At 39.2% G+C, this 17,567-nt stretch overlaps 1 protein-coding gene across 3 annotated transcripts in view; it reads left to right on the top strand.

Annotated features, from left to right (window-relative positions):
• LOC122665356 (G patch domain-containing protein TGH) overlaps positions 1-13,454 on the top strand; it is a 46,303-nt gene extending 32,849 nt beyond the window's left edge. For 2 of the 3 annotated variants that reach the window (XM_043861487.1, XM_043861486.1), the window contains 9 exons: positions 7-82; positions 207-293; positions 448-526; positions 2,611-2,760; positions 3,041-3,527; positions 3,704-3,991; positions 4,083-4,211; positions 8,213-8,431; positions 12,257-13,454. In XM_043861487.1, the coding sequence (XP_043717422.1) occupies positions 7-82; positions 207-293; positions 448-526; positions 2,611-2,760; positions 3,041-3,527; positions 3,704-3,991; positions 4,083-4,211; positions 8,213-8,431; positions 12,257-13,231 (2,490 nt within the window). In that variant the 3' untranslated portion in view covers positions 13,232-13,454. The remainder of the gene's footprint in view (positions 1-6; positions 83-206; positions 294-447; positions 527-2,610; positions 2,761-3,040; positions 3,528-3,703; positions 3,992-4,082; positions 4,212-8,212; positions 8,432-12,256) is intronic. The other variant, XM_043861488.1, reaches the window with a different exon arrangement.
• Positions 13,455-17,567: the final 4,113 nt, after the last annotated feature.

Raw genomic sequence — 17,567 nt, 5'->3', positions numbered from 1 at the left:
TTTCAGGTTTTTGTACTTGACCCAAAGCAGGACATGCATGGTTTGGGTTATGATCCTTTCAAGCATGCTCCTGAATTCAGAGGTGAGATCATTCTCTTAAATAAACTGTTGGCCTGTTACTTACTCCATTGGCTGCCAGAAATTTTTTTTTTTTTTTTTTTTTGGGTTTTTTCTTGCATCTCTGAGCTTTTTTGTGCATTTTTCAGAGAGGAAAAGATTGCGTGTTACTGGAAATAAAGAATCTTTAAATAGGAGGTATACTTCAATGAAAGATAATCTTTCTGCTTCCAAGTGTAAGTATATGATTCCTTGTTCTATTGGATATTCTGTACATGTTATATACTAAAAAATTTTAATCCTCTCATCTACGGTTTACATAAAGTTTGCTTGAGAATGTTTTACATCTTGATGTTATGGGCAATTAACTTAATAAGTTAGATTCATCAGCAGGAAAAATGGCTCCTGGTTTTGGCATTGGAGCACTTGAAGAACCTGATGTAGAAGATGAAGATATCTATGCTTCTGGTTAGTGTTACGATAACTTGTGATTTCTGTCACCATATCTTCCATCCTGGTAATAACATTATATTTATCAATGGTTACTGCAGTGACAATAATTTACTTAGTAAAAGAAACTGATTTATGTGAGACCGGAGTGTGTTTTTTTATGTGATTGATCATATATCTGTTGGTCTGGGAATATTTTTCTTGTTCTCTGATTTTACCTCTTCCTCTCCCACTCCTGATGGTGTGGTAGTATACATTTCCTCCCTAGATTCTTTTAATGCTAATCATTCATATGCATGGATTGAATTTCAGAAGGTTAGCATTTGAGTAATCTGCTAAAGTTTGAAAGCTTTTATACTGAAAATACTTGCTATTTGAATTTTCAATGCCATGGAGTGAATTTTGTGTGTGAATGTGTGCACATGCTGTGCCTTGTGTTGTGCACTTGCGCATGGTAGTGCAGTGTAGGCCATCGAGCTTGGTGGTGCTCCTTCTGGTTTTGGGTTTGGTGGACCTTCAGACCTTAGATTGCTTCTAAATTTTGTAGGCAAAGTCGTGGGTTGGGAGAAGCTTAGTGAATTTTGGGGCAGTTTGACTCTCCAATGGTTCTCAACAAGGAAGGCATATCTAAAAACTGGTGATAATCTTGGAAATTCTGGTTTAGAAGCCTTGCGACTAAGAGGGGGTTTGCTTTGGTAGAGCCTGGTTTGCCTTGGCAATGAGCCAATAGCTTGGCATTCTCCCGAAGGGTTGTCTGCCGCCGGCCCACTTGAGTGCCTTGGTGGTTAGAATTTTAAGAAGGTTTGGTTATCATGGCTTGGATCAGTCCTCAGTTATACTGATTTGGATTATAAGCTCAGCCAATTTGAGGAGAAAAAACCTGGAATACACTGCGGATTAGAGTGCACATGGTCATTTGCTGTGTGTGAAAAGTTTGATCGTGAGAGCAAGTAGGTGCTAAAGTTCTTCTGTTTAGCTCTGCAGGCTTTGGAGTGGAAAGCCGTTCCTCCATGTGTAGTGATGCTGTGGCAGATGCAGATTGTCTGAATAATTGGGGATTGCTAGTTTAAGCTACGAAGACAGAGCAGCCTTGAAAACTGAGATCCTTGCACCTTGCAAATAGCTAGGAATCACACCTAACCCAAATCCCTAGGAACCCGTACAGAGAGGACCATGAGTACGATACTGCCTTCATTTCATCTGAAAACGACACACCTGAAGGGCCATGGTCACCTTAAGGAGCACCCATTTAAATTTGACTTGATGCAAACTCTAATGGAGGGGAGTAAAAAATGAATTTTTGATAGCAATGGTAATTGCAAATATGGTAAATCTATTCCATGATTTGTGTATCAAGACTGGAGTTATCTTCAGACCTATCTATCTTCTATCTGGTGGAAGCTTTCCCACTGCTTTCGTGAAGCTAACCTGATAGCAGATTTCTTGGCAAGGACGCTGCTAAAAATTCCTTGTCCGCCAATTCTCCTGATTTCCCTCCTTCGGTGCAAGATGAACTCTTAGTGGATGCACAGCGTAGACCAAGATATCGGTTTTGGAGTCTGTAATTTTATTCTGTTGGTTGCCCTCCACCCTGCTGATGGCATTGCTGTAGGTGGGGTTAGGGGGTTTTAGCATTCTGTTATTCACTCTTTTCTGAATTGTATTTTTTTGTTCTTTACTTGATACAAATGACCTTTTAGTGGGGAAAAAAAATAGGGATGTGTATCCATAATATCCATAATGAACAACCTAAACTTATTATTATGTTTTTTATTTTTATTTTCTAATAGGCACCTTCAATATAAAATGCTGAAGTTTTCCTTTCTTGGTTTTTTTTTTTTCCCTCATGAAGGGTTTAGTTGGAGTTAAAAGGAAAGAAAATGGCCAAACATTGTATTACATTTTAACAATAATGCACCTAGAAAAAACTGATAGATAAACTTTTTAGGTAAAGAAAGATGTTTTGGGGACTTGTATGTTCAGAATGTTACCTGTATAAAAACATTACCCTGTTCATGGTTTGGTTTTTCTAATTATTTATCTGATAATATTAAGTATTTGCTGAAGTTCTTTCTGCTGAGTTTTAGTTTGATGATCTTGTTCTTCAGGTTTTGATTTTGAAGAGACTTATGTTCAAGAAGTTGAAGAGCCTGCACTAATGATACCTGACAATAAGAAAATGCTGGGGAAAAATGAACAGGGTGTTCTCCCTGGTTTTAAAGTTGCATCTAATTCCGACTACAAGACGGAAAGGTGGTGGTAGTACTAGAGCATTTCTGATGAGCTCAAGTTGAACCATTTCTAAATTCCTATTAAGTTCCAAAATGGAAGCTATTTTTTTTCTGCCCAACAGTTAGCTACATAACACTTAGCAAATAGAAATTACTAATGAATCTGTTGTGATAGTTCCAAGGTTTGAAACTGATGACTAGAAATAGTATTGTTTGAAAAATCTATCTGCTTCTCTGATGATTGTCTTAGCTTGTTTGCCTTAATCTTGTTCTCACTATTATCGTACAAATCTGTTGGCCAGATTTGATCCTCCATCTATCCCAAAAGACTTTGAACCCCATCACAAATTTCCTGCTGCTCTTGAGACCGGATATAACCTTGCTGACTTTCCTCCTCCAGAGGTTCCTCCGCCAGAGGATAATAACATGAGGATACTTATTGAAGGATTTGCAACTTTGGTTGCTCGCTGTGGTAAATTATTTGAAGATCTCTCCAAAGAGAAGAATAAAACAAATCCATTATTTTGCTTCCTTACTGGAGGAAATGGGCATGATTACTATGCAAGAAAGCTGTGGGAGGAACAGCAGAAGCGTAAAGATGAGAGAAAGCAACAACTGATTTTGAAATCGATGCCAAATGTGCAAAAGATGTCGGCAGAGGTCCGTGGTAAAATTCTTGGGGAAAAGCCCCTAGAAAGGAGCTCTAGGGATTCCAGCTCCTCCGTTGTTTCTACGGATGTTCAGCTCCAGTTCAATCTTTCTGATACGTTTATGAAACCTGCATCACTTGTAAGTGGCACATTTTGTTAATATCCAGATGTAAATCCACATTGCCAATAACTTAGCGGATGTTTTCCACCTTCTTGTTGGGGGAGTATCCTCGTTCTGGTGTGATATGTTTTCATGCTTCAGTCATTTTTTTTACAGAAATCTGAAATTGGGTCAACTCTATTTTGTAAGTACAGAATGACATTCCGGAATCTGCAAAACCTTTCAGAGATGATCCTGCAAAGCAAGAAAGATTTGAACGGTTTCTTAAGGAAAAGTATCAAGGTGGCCTTCGTACTATTGATTCTGGAGGATCTAGTAGTATGTCAGAATCTGATCGTGCTCGTGAGAGATTGGACTTTGAGGCTGCAACTGAGACAATGGAGAAGGCAGGATGGAATAAAGAAACAAATCTTTCTTCTAGGCAGCAGGTTTTTGACCTCTCAGCAACTACTGGGCTGCAGTTTACATCTAGGGGAATGGAGGTAGGTGGAACCTATACCGGTTTGTGCATTCCAAAGATTTATGGGTTTGAAGATTATTATTCAAGTTATTCACAATGATGTGTGTATACAGCAAGCCAAGATTTCTCTGGTTGAAGAGCTGATGGCAAAGAAAATGTACCCCAAGCGGGAAGAATTTCAGTGGCGTCCTTCACCTATTCTATGCAAGCGCTTTGATATGATTGATCCATTCATGGGGAAGGTACTGCAGTGATACTTTTAATTAGCTTCTACTATTATCTTTCTGCAAGTGTTAGATTTGCTGTTTCCTTTGAAGAAACATTTTGTTCCTTCAATTATAAGTTTTCAATTTGATCATCCGCCGAGTTCTTTATTCTTGAACTTCTACCGTGATTAGCCATCTGCAATAGTTAGTTTGTAGTTTCTTTTTCAAATAATTATTCAGCTATTCTCAATTATAATTGTGCTTAAATTGCTCATTTTTCTATGGAGAAGGAGAATCATCCTCTGTTTCTTTGCATCAATGTTTTGAAATCCAGACCTGCCAATCAGACTACCTGTCCTGTTACCCAAATGCAATGGGCTTGGCAAGGCCCAATTGCAGGTTGGGTTTGGATTTTATTTGAAGGTTCAGCACCCCCATATGCTTGGGATTCTGTTTCTTAAGACTTACTCAAGGCATGGATATTGATGTGACCTCAAGTTCCAAAACCCTAGTTTCGGGTTGTTATGGGCTCACCCAAGTGATAAACGGCTCAAAAAATTAAAGTTGGCAATTCTGTAATTAAGTGGAAGTTCATAACCTTTTAGGGAGGAACAAAGAGTTAGGGACTCAACAGGGAATAATTACTGAAGTGAAGGGCATTTCTGGTAATTAAAATTATGAAAAGAATAAGACAGAATTGCTTCTATAAGACAAGGTTATTTGGTAAAATAGGGGAGGAGGAGTCCTTATCTGTAAATAATGTAACTAGGTTGTCTTCAACCTCTCGACAGAATAGAGGGGCAGAAGAGCCAACCTGGTTTCAAGTGAGATATCTAACTCGAGTGAAACTCTTTCAATCTGAAATTTCACTCACAAGACCTTAATACCAAGGCCTCTCAAAATTGACTAACAGTATGTCTGAAGATCCAGTAGTAAAATGTTAATATTTCCTGCAAACAGATCCTGGTGGTAGCTAAGGAACCAGACCTGAACTTCAATTCAAATCTCACTGCAGAAGAGGACTTAGGTGCTGAAACTTGAGGGCTTGGGTCGCCTATGCCAGATGTTCTCCCACCCAAAACCTTAGGAAGAAAAGGGAGGGGCTGAGGGAGATCAAACCTGATATAGGGGGGAACTGTTGGTACTGCTAGAGCAGGGTACCATGGGTATGGGGTTAAGAAACTCAAAGGGAAAACATAAAGAATAAAGCTATAATATAATATAGAAGGAAAGGAAACAGCAGAAACAGAAGAAGTAAAGAAGAAAGAAGAGTAGAATGGAATGTAAGGAAAAAAAGAAAAAGGAAGAGGAAGAGAAGTCGTACCTGAAGAAGGGAGAAGAGAGATGGAAGCAAGAGCAGGAGGTGGTCAACCAAACTGCTCATAAACGCACAACTCCACAATTGTGAAGAACCAACCAAAGTCAAATTGTCATTCCATCCTTTCTCAATCGTTGGTTTACAATGTTTATAAAGAAAATAAAGACTCTTTATAAAATAGAAAAATACTGAAACAGACTTCTCAAACTAGGAAACAACTGAATGAAACCTCCTTCACATATCCAACTAAAAATAAAATAAAATCCAAATTGCAGGATTAACACCAAATAGACAAGGCTCTCTTTGTATCATTTGTATTTTTTATTTTTGCCCAAAAAAAGGTTTTTGGTTGCGTTTGGTATCATTTATGGAGCCTGTTTCTATTTAAAAATGTTTGAAAAAACACAAAAACCATAACAGGGTCGAAACCTGTTTATGATTTTTCATTGAAAACTGTTCTCCACTTGTTTTTGCGGACGCTTTTATGAGCATATGCTCATAAACCGTAAAACTGAAGGGTAAAACAGTAACTTGATTTTATTTTAAAAAGGCAAGCCCCTGCCCTGTCCTCTTTCTTCTTCTTCACCCGATCAAGAGGCTGAGACATTTTTAAGAACTCCCGGCTGGCAAAGCCGATTGGGTAGCCTGAAATAAAAGGATCGGTGAATGCAACAAGCAAGAAAACCCATCATAAAACCCCAAAGAACGAGGAATCAAAACAAATGAAGAAATAGAATCCAGATCCCAACAACGCCCCAGTAAAATTTAAAAAAAATAACCATCAGTCAGGAGCAGATTGCTGACCTGCAAATAAATCCTTGAACTGGCCCAACACCAGAATGTAGCAAGAATTACAGAAACTCCACATGGAAAAGACAATCGGATATAGGAAACCCAGCAAGCTATTTTTGTCTTTTGTGTCTGTTCACTTATATTGATTTAGTTTTTGTGTTAGAAGTAAAAACCAAAGAGGGTTGAAGGGAGAGGAGTAGAGACAGAGAGACGGAAATAAATGATGCTAAAAAACAAATGTTAGGCTTTCATACCCATCTCCATCTGAGCCAATTGTGATGGAACTCATCGATTGTTTTTGCCATCATCAAGGTACTAAAACTTGGAGCTCGGTCCCTTGAAAAACCAAGTCGAGTCAAGATCTCTCGTTGAGTTGGTGCATTTTTTTTTTTCCGACTCGAAGCCTCAACTCGCTGGGTTTTAGACCTAGTTTGGGTCTGAAACTTGGTATTCAGCCTATTTTAGGCCATTTAAATACACTGCACTACCAGATTTTGCAAAAACAAAGTCCAAATAGGAATTATGTACCGGTCAAACTTAATTTGGTGTGCACAAATGCTGTCAAAATCGCTCTGAATGAAAATATTTTTTTGGACATCAAAACAAATGAATATTTTACCGCACTTTTGGTTTTTAGCAATGTTTTACCATATTAAGATTTATGGAATTTTTAGATTTGAGAAAAACCCCAACATTAGAAAGTTGAAAATTGCACCTACCGCCGAAAATCCAGTTTTTGTTCTTGAATTGGGGGGTTGACTTTTTTTCCTTTTGGAATATGATTTTTTAACTATTTTTATTGGATTCAAATAGGGGGGTATTTGCTTATTTATGAATAATATCTTAACTAAGTGTCTGTCTTAGTTCCTGGCCTAAATAAGTGTCTGTATACCAAGATTTTCCACCAAGATCTCGGGATCTGGCACTCATATAAAGGAGTTTGGGTCGAGATCTCGAGAACTCGGCAAGATCTCGAGATCTCGGTCGAGTTGTTGCACTTTTGCAACTCGTATGCCAACTCGTCTCAGTTTCTCAAAAAACTGAGAAACTCGCCAAGATCGAGATCTCGTGAGTTCTTGAAATATGGCCATCATCTTGACAACTTATAAAGAAAGCAAAACAAAACAAAACAAAACAAACAGCTGGAACATATTTCTCTGTTGCAGTTTTGTGAAGGAATTGAGATGGAAGATGGGTGAAGGGAGAATCTCTTTACCCACTACTTAAACTGTATATGGGCTTTGAGCCAATGTCTTTCTAAAGGACTAATTTTAATGCAAACTTTCATAAAAATTATTTACACTTAGGTAGTTACCGATTGGTTTTTCATTCCATAATGGTTACCAAACAATATTTATGTTGTTGATAAAAATTGGTTTTTATTAATGATTTTTGTTAAATAGACAAAAATAAAAAATAAAAATGATACAAAGAGAGCCTAAATAGCCCCTAGCAACACTTATTAGACCAAAAGGGCGGTTTGTTTCTGGTTCATTTCAGACTGTGTTTCCAGATTGTGTTATGCCTGTCCATCTACCGATTCACGATAATGCTATTGCATCAGATATGCATCAAACACTGGAATTTCAAACTGAAGAAACCACTCTACCGTGTTGGCTGATCTTTTAAAATCCAAGTTTTCCTAATGTCATTGGGTTCGCTGGGACCAGACTGTCAGTCCAACTTGTATGGGAATGTTCCATACCACAGAGCAAATTGACCTTTGGATGCAGGCTTTAGTACATTGCTTAAGAGTTTCTTATTCAGTATTAACTGGAACAGTATCAGACTGTATTTCAATATTTCACTTCTAATTTCTGTTATAAATGCTCCAAAACTGCTACTCTATGGCATATTCTTGCTTTGCTTATGGATATGACTATCCCTTAAAGGACCTCTGAAAGAAGATACCTGTTACTATTTGCAGCCCCCACCAGCTCCAAGGGCCAAGAGCAGGATGGAAACCCTAATCTTTACATCTGATTCTGTCAAAACCACAACAGCTGAACAGTCTGCTACTGCAAATAAAGATACATTGCCTGTATCTCAATCAAAACTTCCAGAGAAAAATGAAGAAACAAATATCGAAGAAGCTGATGTTGAAATACACAATGCAAATGTTGAGAGGCCTGTTGACTTGTACAAGGTATATGTTGTTCTCTTCTAATGTTTCAATGCAGACTAGACTTTCAAGGCTTCTCTCTCTCTCTCACACACACACACACACACTTCAAAGCTGTATGTATTTCTTTAGTGAAATATATTTAGTAATATTAAACCATGGCATGTACATGGACACATCATCTATCCGGTCATTTGTATATTCCTCCATCCATCCACACATCTTATTTGTCGATCTATCTTACATATTGCATGCATATGTGTGATATTGTGTACTTTTCCTGCTTGCTGGCCTATTTATGCCCTCATGGGTCGATGTTGGGCTTACATTGTGGAACTGTGAGAGAGTCTGGTATTATGAACTGTGGTTTGGCCTCCTCTTGGATTGCTTATGTTAGCACTTGGGAGCAATATATTTGAGATTCGTTAAGGTGGTTTCTCACACAGTCCAACTCACTGAGATGTGGACTTTGATGCAACAAGACAAATCGAGTGGCCCTATATTGTCTTTGGAAGACTGCCTACTCAGTCAAACTCGGGCAGACCTAGTTGTACTATTGAATTGTATCTTGGCTCAGATTCAGAAGCTGGAAGCATCAGCAGCAATTACCCAGGGTCAAATAGCTAGCTCTTTAACATGCCCATATGTGGCCGTGGATTAATCAACATTGAAGGCCAACCCAATGTGGTGGCTGAAATAAACTCAAATGGTGCTAATTCCTTCTCAACATGTTATTTAGATTTGGTTGTTGGCGGATGTATCTGTAAGGTCGATTCTTTGTTGTAGCTTGAGTTTGTGAACCAGGAGAGAAGACTTTAGCACAATTATGGGAATTATGAAGCACTGCAAATGGCAGATGCAACAAACTCAAGCATGCTATCGTGTCTCCTACATACCTTGATTACACAGTTAAATTGGTGCAGTGAAATTGCCTGTTGAAGTAACTAGCAGTCTCAGTGTGTTTAGGATGGAAAAGCAGTTGGAAGGATAGAAATCTGGATATATCTCTAAAGGTGGTAAGGTAACCCTCATCAAGGTCCTTAGCTGGCATCCCACATCTCTCTTTCTCTCTTCTCTATATATATATATATATATATATATGGGCCTATCTCTGTTGCTTTTAGAGTTTGTGGAAAGGTCAAACGAAAAGGAAAATTTCCTTACTTTTGAAATGGGACTGGGTTATTTACTTTTGAAATAAATAACTACGAATCATGCCACGTTATGTAAATGGCTGTGGATGTTTGGAGAGGATCAGAATGCATTATGGGATCAGTTATTGCCTGTAAATATGGTCTTTTGAATCACTTAAAAAAAATCTTTGGTGAACTCTATCCACATGGACAAGGGAAGGGTGTTATGCAGCAGCTTAACCTTTTTATTTGAGGTATCAGAATTCAAGTAGGTGATGACTTAAAGGTAAGGATTTTGGAGTTACATGCGGTGTGGTAATCTTGGCTAATCTGGAGTTCTCCTAGCATCCACAACTTAGACAGTGACAAACAAACATTAGTGTAGCATTACTTGGAGTGTGATACGAAGAATATTATCCAGAACCTGGTGCTCCAAAGAATCTTAATTATTGGGAATTCAAGGGCCTGGGTATTTTTCAGTTTATTTCAGGGGTGGATTATATCTACTGGGGAACTGATTGAAGTGTTTTGGTATATCCACTAGTCAGGTCTGTTTTCACTCAAGTTAAGTATGGATATCTTTCAGGATCCAAAATTCCATCCTTCCTCTCGTCCTTTTTTGAAGATTTGGATCAAAGGGGGTGCCTTCTGAGGTCCAATTGCTTTTATGGTGTGCTTTTTTGGCTGGAGTATTTATTATTGATCCCCTCCCATTGCCTTTTTTTTTTTTTGTGTTGGGGGGGGGGGGGGGAGGAGTCTTATGATTTACCATTTGATTTCAAGAGGAATATTGATTTTGAATGCTTGGTACAATTATGTTGGTGAAGCTGAATCTGTGGCTTATCCTTGCTGTACCGTTCCTTATTTCAGAAGTTTCACAGATCATCCTGAGGCCAATGTGCCTTGTTTTGTGCAATCGGCAGGGGATGGAGAATCTTATAAGACATTTGAATATAAATATATGAAATCTTTATGGTAAAAGTTATTTAGTCCATTTTTTTTTTTGGGGTAGAATTTTTAGTCCAAATTCTCATGTGTTTTTTGGCTTTTCTGGTAAGGAAGGGATCCTGGGTTATTTTAAAATACTACTTCACCTGATTATGGGGGCTTTAAGGTTAGAGAACTGCTACGTCTGTTCATGAGGTTTGGGTTGTACTTTTTTCATGGTGCTTTTGTTTCTCATTGAGGTTACTGCCTCATGGCCTTCATCGTTCATTAATTTACTCATCCAAATTACCGGAAGAAAGCTGTATTCCTTTCAGTTGGGTTGCTAAGGAGGTTATTGAAGCCAAGGTTTTAGGAGTCGGTTTCGCCCAGTCACAAAACACAGTTATGCCGTGATCTCTGTGAGTTTATGTATTTTTTCCCATCGAGACTCGGTAGTGGGTTTCGGTGGCCATATGGCCAAGATAGATCCTGAAACTTGACATCCACTCTATTTTAGGCCTTCCAAACACATTGGAAACATTAGTTTTTACAAATTCAAACCCAAAATGGTACTTTGACTTTGGACCCTAGGTTGGTAGTCTACAGCGTAGGTGAGCTCTATCCTAGGCTATTCCACACAATATTTAGTACTAGTAGAACACACATAATTAAAGTAGAGGTGTAAACAACTTAATTAAGACAAAGGGTTTGGTCTAGTTCGACCGGGTTGAGATTGAAACTTGAACCGAGATCTTGGTCGAGATAATGTATGACTTCCATATCGCCTTGTATCTCGACTCTAGGAACCACAAAACCGAGATATTAGTGAGATCTTGTACCACGATTGAAGCTCTAGACTCTAGTTAATGGTTCAGAAACACCTTCATATGTTCTTTAGCATGGGTTAAGGATATTTGACTTTTTCTATCTGCGTAATAGTTTCAGTATACTGTACTCTTTGTACTTATGAAATTAACCCCCAGACTATAGCCATATCCGCTACTCTGATCCTTTGACCTGAACTTTGGACATTGAGCTGCCAGTGAGGCTTTCTTATAGTGCAACAATTCATATATTGTACTTGCATTTAGTATTTAGTACAGACTGTAAGGTAACTATGACTGAAGACATGCATCTCTTTGAAACTACAAAAAGTTCACTGGCAATGATAAGCTAATCTGCCAATGGAAGCATATATTACCTTGATTTAATTTTTTGGGTAACTATTATCAGTAAGTGCTAAATATGTGTTTCTATCTTTTAATTAAGGTGCTTGCTACTTGTATCATGGTTATGACGATCAGTTTTGGTATTGGACTGGAATTTTGGACTGACCAGTGCATATAGATATCGGACTGGATTGATCTGGATCATCCGTACCAATCCAGGATGGTCCAAATGAATGGTCCCAAACAATCCAGATTGTTATTACTTGTTAGTACATCCTATAGTGATCTTTTAATTCCTTTGCATGTATTAACAACGCTTATATGTTTACTGACACATGTTGGATCCTGGGTAGATGTACATGTGCATATATTTTTTGATGCTTGAGAGCATAGTTGTCACGTAGTCTAGGCGACCCAAGGCATTGCAGAGGGTCCAAAATTCAAGGTGACACCAACTAGTCAACCAAGGAGTCCGAGGGGACCAAGTTGACCAAGGCACCTGAACGCCTAGGCGACGCCTTGACAACTATACTTGAGAGTATAAAACTTGTGCATATGTGCATCACACAAACATAGGTGAGTTTTTTAATTGTCTTATGAATATTATCATCCCTTTGCAGGCAATATTCTCTGATGATTCAGATGATGAAGGAGAGACTTCTAGTCTGAACCAGGTGGAGAATTCAGGTGGGAAGAATGAAGTAGTGGCTAATACTACTCTAAACCGTTTGATAGCAGGGGATTTTCTGGAGTCCTTGGGTAAGGAGCTAGGCTTAGAGGTTCCTCCTGATCCAAGTTACTCAACAAACAGGGCCAGCACCTCAGCTTCTCTTAAAGAATCCTCGAGTAAAAGTGCAGGGGATTTTAAAATCCGGCCAGTTGGTGATACACCTTCAGTCCCTATATCTCAAAATGGTTCTTTATTCGTTCAGGAGGTTGCACATGGTAAGTCAAGCCATCTGGATACTACCAAAGACGGCAGGTCTGATGGAAATGAACTTGTCCATGGTAATCGACAAAGTGGTGACAGCAAAGTAACTGGTGCTGACCATCCTGAAAACAGCAGTGACAAACTTAAAATGGAAAAGATGGTAGCAGATAATGACAGGACTAGAACAGGCTCCATACAGCACAAGCGCCGGAGCAGCAGTGCATCATCGGATGATGAAAAGCATAGAAGACACTCAAGACGGCACCAGAATCGGAGCAGCAATGCATCTTCAGAAGATGAAAAGAATAGAAGGCACTTCAAACGGCGCCAGGGTGATACATCGTCAGAAGATGAGAGATTTATAACACAATCTAAACGAAAGCATAGTAGGAACAGTGCTTCAGATAGTGACTCTTATGAAGATCTTAGAAATCATGACCGTTCAAGATCAAAAGAGAAAAGAGGTTCTTCTGGGGCAAAGAGTAGTAGTGGTAGAATTAGAAAACGCTCAAAGCACCGAACTGACAGAACCGACTCTCCTAGTAGGTCTCATCATGGCACCAAGAAGGATCGCGCAGAGTCCAAGAGAGATAGGAAGAAATCAAGGGACCAAGGGAGACATTCAGGTTCTTCAAAATCTGATTCCCACAGGAAATATCATTGAGGAAGAAGAAACATATAATTTTCAATTCTGTTTTTGAAGTTATGAAATTTTCTCGACTGGAGATTGGTTCTCAAGTTAATTACCTCTTCGGAATTGGGTTTAATGGTTTGAAGTGCTACTCTCGGTTGATGAGAATTATTATTTCCAGCATCTTCTGGTAAGGCCCCTTCTTGAAATCGAACTGCCACATGAATATGTGAGATTCATCTGGTTTCAGCTTTCAGTTTCACTGCCACCAACCAAGGAATGACACCACATGGGTGTTATGCTTTGTCAGAATATATAGTTCTGTGTGTCCATGAAAAGATATGAACTGAAATTTAGGGTTACTTGAAGTCTGTCTGTTTCCTGCGTGTGCAGTCTGAATCTTAAATTTGTTGTAATGAGTGTGGAACAGCTGCCAATGCTGCATCCAGTTTGCTTTAATGGAACGAATCCGTGTGAAGATATAATGAAGCTTCCATGTTAAGGCAAGGTATTTTGATGCATGAGCCACCTTAAATCTCTATTGAATCGTGGACCTGTGAATGAAATGCAGGTAGCACCCAACTTCTTGGAGGTATTCCTGTTATGCCTTCCAGTCTGTCTAGTGCAGGGTTGTAAAGTAGTTTTGCTTCCTTTCTGAAGTTTCTGAAAATTAGAAAAGACTTCCTGGTTTTCTATGTGTTTTAGCTTTCTTTCTTTTCTTTATTTTACTAAGTATAATTCGTTGGCAGGCAGGATTCGATCATAACAATAGTTGGGGTTTACTAGTTCATCAATGGGCTAGTGTTTGTATTCTCTTCTTCTGCAGGGATCAAATGTGAAATTCCATCAAATATTATAAGGGTATTGGCTATCAGATCTGATACTACTCGAGGGCTCTTTGAGCAGTTGCTTGCACTGCCTTTTTTTGCTGGTTTGATAGGATGGATCAAAAAATGGAGAGAACGCATCAGATTTGAAGGGCATTGGGTGACCAAGGTTTGCATCGAAGGTGCTTGCTGGGCGGCTAGGGATTGGATATCGGAACAGGGCCTGGTCAACCACTTGTTTGGTAATTCGGCAGCCAAGTTTTGTACATTAGCTCAGTTGGTAGCACTTTGTCAGACTATAAAAACTCGCGGTGAAGGCTTTGGTACATTTCTGTTCAGATGGTAAAGTCATAAATATGAGGTTGGTGTTTGTTATGGTTCACCATTTAGGCCAACATTCCGCGCATATGGATCAAATCCAAACATGCCCTAAGTCACGAGTTTTGCCTTTCCGAGAAGGGGGTTTGTGTGTACGGAATTATGCCTATCAATGATATGGATTATTTTATCACGTCCTTCACATCTTTCAGGACAGGGTGGAGCAGGTCCGAGCCGTACAATCTGGTCCATGGTTGGTGATCTCAGATTGGATAAACCGATATTGACTGGATCGGATTGCTACCGGTCGAGGCCAATCCCAAAGCTGTGATCTAGATCAATTTTGTCCGATTTGAATTAGTATCGGATTGGTTTCAGCCTTGACTGATCAGGGGATTAAGAACCATAATCTGGTTTTCATACTCTTCCGGTAAAACAGTCTCAGATCATAAATCATTTGGTTGGTTGACTTTCCTACCAACCAGATTACGCGTTAGATGTATGTATCCCAAGAAACCAAAAGGAAGAGTTAGGCGAGTTCTTGTTGCAGTTACGTGGAAGCATGAACAACTTAAGAATCTGTCTGTCTAGCATTTACCTGTTTTCATCAGGAAAGATATAATGTTGTTTGAATCCTTAACAGTTCATATCAATGAGCTGGTTGTTATCGGGTATCGACATCTTCACCTAGCATTGTCGCACTGCTATATTTTAGAAATTGAAAAGGATAATAATACGAGAGTTAAAGGTGAAGGCTTAGGACGTAACTAGATAAAGCATGTCAAGAGTAATATAGCCTTTACCAAAAAAAAAAAAGGTAATATAGTCTTTCATTAGGAAAGAGATAATGTTGTTTGAAGCCCTAAAGGGCGAAGGCCGTAACTAGATGAAGTGTCAAACCCTTTTATTTTTTTGTTTACTAAAAGTTCTCGATGATGTAATGGTCTTTTAAATATTACTAATGTAATGGATAATTGGAAATGCCTGTTGTCTCCTTCGTTGTTTTTTTTTAAGAGGGTACTCTTATAAAGAAAAGGCATTTATAAGCTCCCGCCATTGTGGGTTTTGGAGAGGGTCATAATGTATATAGCTTTATCTTGTGTCACGGAATAGTTGTTTTCTAACTCGAACTCGTGATCATTAGATCATAATAAAGTAACCTTATTATTGTGACGAGGTCTGCCCTTTGCGAAGGTCTTATCGGAGTTGGTTATAATTTGCATAACGAATGAAGTATTTCACTAAAGAGTGCTTCTAACGCTCGCTATGCATAAGTTGGTCCACGTTCTAAAGGATACCACATTCAACCCAATAGATTAGTGATAAGGAAAATGATGTATACACTGCCAGTTGTATAGCTCTCAAACTCTTTCTCTTCCATGACGATGTGCAACCATAAGGTACTCTCTCCTGGAGGTCCATTGGTTTTGTGTAGGAGATTGCCAATACATGCGGGTGGCATGCAGATCCCTCCCCGTAAGATTAATCTTGGGATGGGATTGTGTGTATTGATACACCCTGAGGGAAACTATTTTAGAAGTATATTATAGGGACGCTGTTCACTGTGCCGTAGCGCAGCCTGTGTCCAAGCACATGGGGGTGGGCGCAATGACCACTCTGTCCCCCTGCACGGGCTGCCCATGTGCCTGGGCACAAGCTGCGGTGCGGCACAGAGAACATTCTCCCATCAAAGCAGTCTCATGGTTCTAAACTCTTGGGATAAAATTAGGCATCTACTGAATCCCAATCTTGCACAACACTTCCTAATTCCTTTTAAGAGTATATTTTTTAGAAAAAGAGCTCACAAAATTACTACTTAGACCCTCCTAAAACAAAAAATTTCATCCGTGATTATACCCCTAAGAGCACCATAATTGGCACCCTTGTCGGTGCAAGGGCTACACGACCAAGTAGCTGTCTCTTGTCTTTTTTTTTATTGGATACATAATCCCTTTTGAAAATACGTTAGTCTGGATCTTTTACCAACCCAACAACTTGACCAACCCCCACCCTAATCCACCTCTCCTTCCCACATCCCACCCTCCACTACTCTCACCTGGTACCCTGACACCGGTGCCTCTCACCATGTAACCCTTGACTTTCACTCCCTCTCCTCATGTGATGAATACACTGGTCCGGATTAGATTCATGTGAGTAATGGTAAGGGCTTGCAAATTTCGCATATTGGTGATACTTCTCTTTTCTTTAACTATCTAATGTTTTACATTTTCTGTCCATTTCTAAAAACTTTCTTTCTGTCCAACAATTTGCAAAGGACAATAACATTTACTTTGAATTTCATCCCTCCCATTTTTTTTTTGTGAAGGATTGGGTCACCAATTCAATAGTGTTGTCCGGTCCGAGTAGTGGAGGACTCTGTACACTCTTTATTCTTCATCTAATCCTTCTCCTTCTGCACATGTAGTCGAGCGCACCACTCCGGAAGTTTGGCATAATCATTTGGGCTATCTACATGAACATTTACTTTGTCTTATGTTACAAGTCCAGTAGTTAATATACTGTGCCAATCTGCACGCTTCAGTCGAGTCTGTACCGCTTGTTAGTTAGGCAAAGCTAGTCGTTTCTTGCTATCAGTGCCCCATTCTCACAGTTTATTTCCTTTGGATCTTGTTTATAGTGATGTTTGGGGGTCATCTCCTACTCCATCAGTTGATGGCCATCGTTATTGTGTAATATTTATCAATGACAATACAAAGTATATTTGGTTTTATCCCATTTTGCGAAAATCTGGTGTGTTTTAGTTTTTCATCATTTCCAAACCCTTGTTGAACGGCATTTTTCCAAAAAATCAAAGGCATCCAGACTAATTGATGTGGGGAATATCGTTCCCTACCTGAATTTTTAATAAAATTGAAAATTTTAATCGGTTGGTTGCCCTCCACACCCATGAGTAGCAAGGGGCTGTAGAATGTCGTCACTGTCACATCACTGAAACAGGTCCCTCTTTATGCAAAAGTCCTCAAAGACTTATGTATCTTGAAGCGGACTACCAATGTGCCCAAAAAGGCATTGTTGGCTGCTCACATTAGTTCTCTTATCGCACAGCCAGTAACAGCCAAGCATAAGGATCCAGGGAGCCCCACCATATCTTGCACTATCGGCAACACCATTATTGATCATTTTTTATTGGACCTTGGTGCAAGTGTGAACCTCTCTCTTTTCATGTCTACCAACAATTGGGATTGAGAGAGCTGAAACCCGCT

The sequence above is a fragment of the Telopea speciosissima genome, chromosome 6 (genome assembly GCF_018873765.1).
Source record: "Telopea speciosissima isolate NSW1024214 ecotype Mountain lineage chromosome 6, Tspe_v1, whole genome shotgun sequence".
NCBI lineage: Eukaryota > Viridiplantae > Streptophyta > Magnoliopsida > Proteales > Proteaceae > Telopea > Telopea speciosissima.
This window is presented reverse-complemented; position numbering and strand designations above follow the sequence as displayed.